The sequence below is a fragment of the Ailuropoda melanoleuca genome, chromosome 7 (genome assembly GCF_002007445.2).
Source record: "Ailuropoda melanoleuca isolate Jingjing chromosome 7, ASM200744v2, whole genome shotgun sequence".
Lineage (NCBI taxonomy): Eukaryota > Metazoa > Chordata > Mammalia > Carnivora > Ursidae > Ailuropoda > Ailuropoda melanoleuca.
The window spans coordinates 55,752,288-55,759,743 of NC_048224.1; the positions used below are offsets into that span (position 1 = coordinate 55,752,288).

At 55.8% G+C, this 7,456-nt stretch overlaps 1 protein-coding gene and 1 long non-coding RNA gene across 2 annotated transcripts in view; both read right to left on the reverse strand.

Annotated features, from left to right (window-relative positions):
- The window catches only part of LOC117803044, a 10,793-nt gene extending 4,327 nt beyond the window's left edge, over positions 1–6,466 (reverse strand). The window contains exons 1-2 of the long non-coding RNA XR_004626619.1: positions 5,346–6,466; positions 1,178–5,234 (exon numbers count right to left, since the gene is read on the reverse strand). This is a non-coding gene — a long non-coding RNA (uncharacterized LOC117803044). The remainder of the gene's footprint in view (positions 1–1,177; positions 5,235–5,345) is intronic.
- FAM78A (family with sequence similarity 78 member A) overlaps positions 1–7,450 on the reverse strand; it is a 21,230-nt gene extending 13,780 nt beyond the window's left edge. The window contains exon 1 of the mRNA XM_002915211.4: positions 6,486–7,450. Within this exon, the coding sequence (XP_002915257.1) occupies positions 6,486–6,808 (323 nt within the window). The 5' untranslated portion in view covers positions 6,809–7,450. The remainder of the gene's footprint in view (positions 1–6,485) is intronic.
- Positions 7,451–7,456: the final 6 nt, after the last annotated feature.

The following is a 7,456-nucleotide window of genomic DNA, read 5'->3' on the forward strand; positions in this document are numbered from 1 at the left end:
AAATAAATAAATAAATAAATAAATAAATAAATAAATTCAGGTTACACTTAGGTTTAACTGAATTCAGTTAAATACTATTTCACATCCTACAACTGGTTCCCGTCAGAGGCTCTTAGAAACTTATTTACAGACAAGGATTTGAGGCTTGAGGGCAAAGAAGGCTGCCCACACCGAGGCTTTTCTCCCCATGCTGGTCTAGGGGCCTCAGATGGGTCACATGGGCACTTAGGCCTTATCTTCCCCCACCTCCAGTTTTACACAGTTCACAGTTTGTACAATTTGCAAAGAGTTCAAATTCTGTAAAAGTTTGCAACCAGGAGCCCAGTTTCCTGACTTCTGCCCCACGTGGCTGCCCACTGGGCTGGCCCCTTCCTACCAGGCACCGGCTCGCCGAGGGAAGGTCTGGGGGTGTCCCCCCTCCCTGTCTGGTCCCAGGGTTTCCCCCAAACAAAAACCCCACTGCTTCTGGGGCCCAGCCTCCCTCTTTGTCCAGGTCACAGCCCTAGATCCCCCAGAAAGGACCAACAGTGCCTGTCTAATTTGAGTTTTTAGTTGTAAAAGCTGTGCTTTACTTTTTTTTTTTTTTAAGATTTTTTTTATTTATTTGAGAGAGAGAGTGTGCGTGTGAGCAGGGGAGCAGCAGGCAGAGGGAGAAGCAGACTCCCTGCTGAGCAGGGAGCCCGATAGGAGCTCGATCCCAGGAGCCTGAGATCATAACCTGAGCTGAAGGCAGATGCTTTACCGACAGAGCCACCCAAGCACGCCAAAAGCGGTGCTTTTCTTAAAAAAAAAAAAAAAAAAAAAGCCGTAGAGAAGAGTATAAAGTGAGAAACAAAAGCCGCATCTTCCATGCCTTCCCCCACCTCGCTGAGGTTACTCACCACATTACAGTTTGGTAAACATCCTTCTAGACCTTTCTCTGCACAGATATACAGTATACGTTCCCACTCACAGTGTTTTTAACAAAACTGGGTTCCTAACCCTACATGTTTTACAACTTCTGTAAGAAAATGCAACATGAGGCTCATTTTCCCCCATGGCAGCACCTCCGGCTCCAGCTCGTCGGTAGTGGGGGCCTCCCCACCTTCAGACACAGACCGTCATCCCGCGCCCCACCGATGGGCAACGGAGCTGCTCCTGGCGATTACGAACAGTGCTGGAGTTTCTAAGCTCATACCTACATCCTTATGCCCTGGCTCTTCCGACTGTGCATTAGGCAATTTTTTCTTTTTTTCGGCCAGGAGATATTTTTTTCCGTCCGCCTACTATATGTCAGGCACCGGGCCAGGTGCTCCAAGTCTCTGTAAGACAAACTCTACAAGCAAACAGCACTGAAGGGCATGTATGTTTGAAATTGTCATAGATCCAGCCAAACCCACCTTCTAGAAGCTGCCTACATCGTGCCCCCTCCAACAGCGTGTGAGGCTGTCCACTTCCCCCCACCCCAACACGGGGCATTAGTGATCAGTTTCATTTCTACCCGGGTCTGATCAGTGAATAACAAAGGATCTCAGGATTTAATTTGTTATTTCCCTGATTACTACGGCGGTCGGGTCCCTCCTTGCACGTCTCCGGGTGCAGCCTGCTTTTGTTTTCGCCACTCAGAAGATGAGGGTTAGAGCTGTCGCTTGGCTAGGGCCGGTCCATGGGGAGCTCTCTCTGGGCCGGGCAGGCGCCCCCCCCGCTTCCTCCCACCCCAAAGCCTGGAAACAAGGACTTCCCTCTCCCACCCATGCCGCCCTCGCCTCCGCCAGGGCCCAGCAGATGGGGGAGGCCACCTTCCGGTCCCAGAGAGGAAGCTTCATCCTCGATTGTTCTGTGCAGGCCCACGGCTGCAGGAAGAGGCCACGTGGTCCCCCACTGGAGCAGAGCAAGCCCCCTTGGGCAAGTGGCCTCAGGTCTCAGAGGCAGTTTCCTCATCATAAAATGACCCCATGACATCCTGGGGAAACAAGAGAGGAAGGGGAGCCGGGGCAGCTGGGCACATCACGCAGCTAGCTCCAGTGTCCCCCCACTCCACCTGAAACCTCAGTCCCTCCACCCCTCCCCAGCCCCTTCCCACCAGTTTCCCACGGCCCTGACGGCAGGTGTCACCACAAGTTCTGGCTGGAAAGACCCTTCCTTGCACATCTCATCACTCACGGCTCTCACGCGGTAGGCAGGTCTGCGAAACCCAGCCCAGGAGAGAGCCCAGCTCTGCTACAGCAATCGTTCTGCTGACTCCGCCAAGCACTGCAGGATTAATAACGAACTGGTAGTAGTCTGCCATTGACAGGGCCACGGATTGAGGGCGTGGAGCGCACCAGGCACCTTACTGAGCTCTTACTGCGCACCATCTCATTTACTCCTCACGACAGCCGGGGAGGGAAGGACCGTGCTCCTCATTTCATAGATAGGAACAGAGAGGCTCGGAAGGGTGAAGAGACCGGCCCCAAGTTCACAGCACCAGTGCAGGGTGCGGGCTGGGATCCACGCCCTGCTGGACGAGCACCGTCCACCCACGGAGACCCTCTCTCTCGAGCTCTCCTCTCCCCTTAACCCCCAGCTAGCCCTGGCCTTGGCCTCAGCCATGCGCCAGCCTCCCTGGGGGCCCCAGAGGAGGGCAAGCTAGGGACAACATGCAGCATCTCCCACACAGGCTAGAAATTGTGACTTGTCACTTCGAAGGCGGTGCCAGCTGACAGGTGGCGGTTGAGGAATCGTGGAGGACGGGCTTGTGGAGGCAGGTGTCTCCAACAGTTTGGGGGGGGTGGCTTGTAAAGCAATGTGGGTCGGTCGAAAACCATATAGAATCCTGTGAAGCTGGCGTGGAGAGACTCCCCATTTGATCGCTCCCGTCTGTAGGAAGCGGGGTATTACTGAGGCGGCGGGCAGATCGCTCTGCTCCGCACCGTGCAAACCCAGGACGCCCTTCTAAAAAGTTCTCCCGGATTAGAGATTAATTTTAAGCAGGGATAACGTGCAGGGGTATTACGAGTTTCAGTTCAGCATTTCGGATTAATATTTTTAATACAAGCCTGTTTGTAAAGGACAGAAGCCCTAACCTTAACCTTTGCCACCTGGCTGCCCTCTCCCTGGGGCCACGAAGGCCCAGGGCGAGGATTTCATTTTAATAATTCCAATTGTGAGGGTCTTGGCTGGTGGTTCTCAGTCAGGGGTGACTCTGCACCCCTCCCAGGGACATCGGGCAATGTCTGGAGACAGTTTGGTGGTCCTGGCGGGGGCGGAATGCTCCTGGCACCAAGTGGGCGGGTCTAGGGCCACTGCTCCACTTCATACAGCCCACGGTGGGGGCCGCGGGGGGGCAGCTGTGGCCATCCTGCAGTCTCTGCTCAGGCCCACCTGACCACCTCTCGCCTTCCGTCGGGTCACAGGCCTTGAAAAGATGAAAAAGCATCATTTGGGTTTGGGAGGATTGCGCCTAAATTGCTTCCATTTACGCTCAAGAAGGAGCTGACATCGGCCTTTCTCTAAACGAGCCCCTTTCATTTCCAGAGGGCACCGGTCGCATAGGGAGCTCTGCCCACGGATCAGAGGAGCCATGCTCTCTGGTAATTCCACTTTTTAATAGGATTTGGCCGATGAGTCCTAAGTGGAGCTGCTTCCAACTCAGCGTTGCAGCCACAGTGTGGTCACCTAGAACTGTCCTCTCCCTGGGCCCTCAGGGCCGCCTGTGGGGACTTCTTTTCCCTATCCCCACTGACAGCTGACACACGACACCAGGGGACCGGCCAGGTCCCAGAGCCAGGGTGGTCGGCTGTTCTGCCCCCGGGGCCTGAGCCCAGGAGGGGTGGCTGCACACAGCTCTGCCCTCTCTCCAGGGCTGGTCCTACCCCAGCTGGGAGTTCGGGCCCAGGACAAATGGGTGCAGGGGACACAGCACCCCCCACCATGCTGTAAGAGGTGCCCCAGCAAGGGGGAGGAAACCAAGGGAAGCAAATGGAGAGCAAAGAAAACGGCCGTCAACCTCTGAAAGCGCAAATCATCCATGACTTGCACTATTTTTAAATTTTAAAAGTCAGGGAGTGGGCGCTGTGTAAAAGACTGAGACCTAGGCTCGGGAGAAACTTTGGGACCAGGAGAAGTTTGTATCTGTCCGAATTCTGCAGTCTCGGCCTCAGTTCTCAACTCCTTGCAGACACCAGGGCTCACCCCTGCCCCACACCCCCGGCTGAGAGAAGGATGGTCACGGTAACAACGTCAAAGACGACAACCCTGGGCTTGGTCCAGTGCCAACCGCAGGGCAAATGTCACCTCCCATAATTCTCACAATAAGCACGGGGGCAAGGACTGTGACTGGCCCTGTTTGCAGACAAGGAAACCGAGGGCCAGAGTGGCTAAGGTCACACCCTGGAAAGTGGCAGAGCCTGGACTCCTGCCCAGGTCCGCTCGACTGCAGCCTAGGTGTGCACGGGGCACCTCTAACCAGGAAGCAAGGACTGGCACGGAAAGGGAAAGTCATCTTGAGTCTCTGGCCTCAGGCCTGCCTCCAGCAACAGTGCCTGAAAGTACGCGGAGCCACCAAAGGGAGGCTTCCAGCCCCCATGCGCAGACCGGGCAGCGGAGGCCCCAGCCAGGGCTGTTCCTCCCCTCAGCACACCGTGTCTGTCTCAACTCAGCGACCCTGGTTCTCCCCCACTTCCTTCCTCCTGGTGATCCTATCTTTCCACGTTCAGCGAGACCCTCTGCTTTCCCCTCCGCTACCAGGGAAGAAGGCAGGCTTCGCCTAAAACCCCTAGAAAAACCTTTGTGTCTTGTCAATTGTCTCAGATCCTTTACAAAGTCCCAGAAGATTTCCGGCTTAAGGCTTCCTAGGAGAGTCCCCACCAAATAACTACGAATCATATTTTCCTTCCTGCCATGGAAAGTCAGCCCCCGCCTGGGTTAACAGCCACTTTGGAGAATCAAAAGGCTTTGGGTATAAACATCATGGGGCGCCTGGGTGGCACAGCGGTTAAGCGTCTGCCTTCGGCTCAGGGCGTGATCCTGGCGTTATGGGATCGAGCCCCACATCAGGCTCCTCTGCTGTGAGCCTGCTTCTTCCTCTCCCACTCCCCCTGCTTGTGTTCCCTCTCTCGCTGGCTGTCTCTCTATCAAATAAGTAAATAAAATCTTTAAAAAAAAAATAAAATAAAATANTAAAATAAAATAAACATCAGCTTGACGGAGGGACATGCCCCCCACGCACCTCTGTGGGGTGATCCCAGATACACCCCCCTTTTACACTTTACCACCTTCCTCTTGTTTCCNTAAAATAAAATAAACATCAGCTTGACGGAGGGACATGGCCCCCACGCACCTCTGTGGGGTGATCCCAGATACACCCCCCTTTTACACTTTACCACCTTCCTCTTGTTTCCCTTACAACTTCAGAGGTGCCCCGGGATTTGTTAAGTGGAGAAGCGGCAAGATCCGGTGTCCTGCCACCCTCCATCCCCTCCTCACCTCCTCTGATTTCAGGGGGAGGGGTGACAGGATGATCCAAAATCAATGAGAAGGTCCAACTCCCAGGGAATCCCCTGCTCTGCTCCTGACTCGCAGAACCGGGAAGCGGGGTGCACCGGGTGGGAGGCTGCCCTCAGGGCCTGCCTATCTGTCTCCGAGGGACCTCGTGCTCTGAAAGAGCTATTTTCACCACCCTATCTGAGGGTGGCCCTGAAAGCTAAATTGCTTTCCTTTCTATCAACCGCTACTCTTTCCAGACCGGGAATGACCAACTCTGGGGCCAGAGAATATAGCAGGAAAGAAGACCCGGGCTCCCCGTGTCCTGGACCAAGACGTGTATTGTCCTGGGAACATTCTGGAGACCTGAATGGAGAGAAGAGGCCAGTGGGCTCCTCTCAGCTGTTAGGGCCCCTCTGGAGCCTTCTGGACTATAGCGGCCTTCTGCCTCCAGGACAGAAACACACTACTCCGTGAAGCAAACTAGGTTTCTCAAACTAGCCACCCTCTCCAACAAAACACCGTAGGAACAGCAGAGCATCCCCCCAGGTCCTGATGTGCCTCTGAAAACGCTGTGGAGACACGTTCAAGCCCCGCACAAAGCACTGTACCAATAACCACAGAGACATCCAAGGGCCCCATTCTCCTCCTGAGTATCTGCCACGGGTGCCTCTGAGGGAGGCCCGAGCCTGGGGGGCCAAGCCTCAGCCTCTCCAATGGCCCCAGGACAGCTCACTTGTTTTGCCAAAGAGGGACCTGGTGGGATGTGCCTCTGCACCCTCAGCCTCTTGCAGGGAAGGACACGAGAACCCCAGGGGCCAGTGACAGAGGGAGGGAAGGTCCCAGAGCCATGACCCCAATCTCATTCAACAGGCAAACCCTTGAGGAGATTCCCCTGGCCAAGGAGGACTCAGAGGCCACTTCCGCACCTGCCCAAAGCTTCCCCCTGGCCCCAGCGAGGCCCCTCTCCAACCCCCCAGCCCAGGCCCCCAAGCTCCCCATCCTGAGCAGGCCTTCTAACCCTTGCGTGGGGCAGTACTCACATGCCCTGCTCCCCGTACTGGTTGTAGAACTCCATATGGCTGCACGCCTGAATCCAGCCGACAATCCAGGTCTCTTTCTTGGGGATGGGTGGCATGACCACCTGGGCCGAGGCACGGAAGTGGGGTGTCCGGTAGCGGAGCACCACACTGGAGGACTCATCGATGCTGGTGGGGATGGGGTCGATAGAGGCTTTCACATCAATCACCGTGATACCTTCCCGGAAGACTCTGGCTTTGCCCCCGATGCTCTGAATACAGCCCATGGCACACAGTACCGCTCTGATCTCCAGGGAAGGCCAGCAGTCCCAGAGGAAACTGGGCATTGAAAGTATGGAGGCTGCCGGACCCAGTGCAGACAGTACTGCTCTCCAATCTCAAATCGCAAGACCGATATCCATAGGATAGAAAATTCACTGAGTACAGGGGGTTTGCATATCACTATCTCGGGCCTGTTTATAAATAAGGATTTTGCTGCATTTCAGGAGCCCTGGGTTCTCTCTTCTTCTGCTAGCAGTGGACAAAAATCACCGATATTCTTTGGGTTAAAAAAAGGAAAGTTTGGAGGTTAATGGATAATCATGTTGTTCAGACATCCAGCCCTTCCGTGCCTCACACGCGGGGAACGCAGCGCGGAGACGCTCCTGAAGTCTTGGGGCGAAGAAGGCGAAGGCCGGCAGACACATAAATGAGGAAGGCTCGTCTCCTGCGCGGTGCCGCCACCCTCGCTGCACAAGTCCGACTTCCTGCCCTTCTGCCTTCCGCACGCGCTCGCTCGGGGCACACGCACCGGCCGCTCGCCCAACGGGGCCCAATCAATGGAAGAGCAGTTTCTGTTCGAGCGCGGAGGCCGGGGCGCCCTCGGGGGCGAGCGCCGACCCGCGGCTTCCAGGAGGCGAGCGCCGGGCTCCAGCCGCCCGCGGGGTCCCCAAGGAGCGCGGCGCGGCGCGGGTCCCTGTCGGCGCCCACTCGCG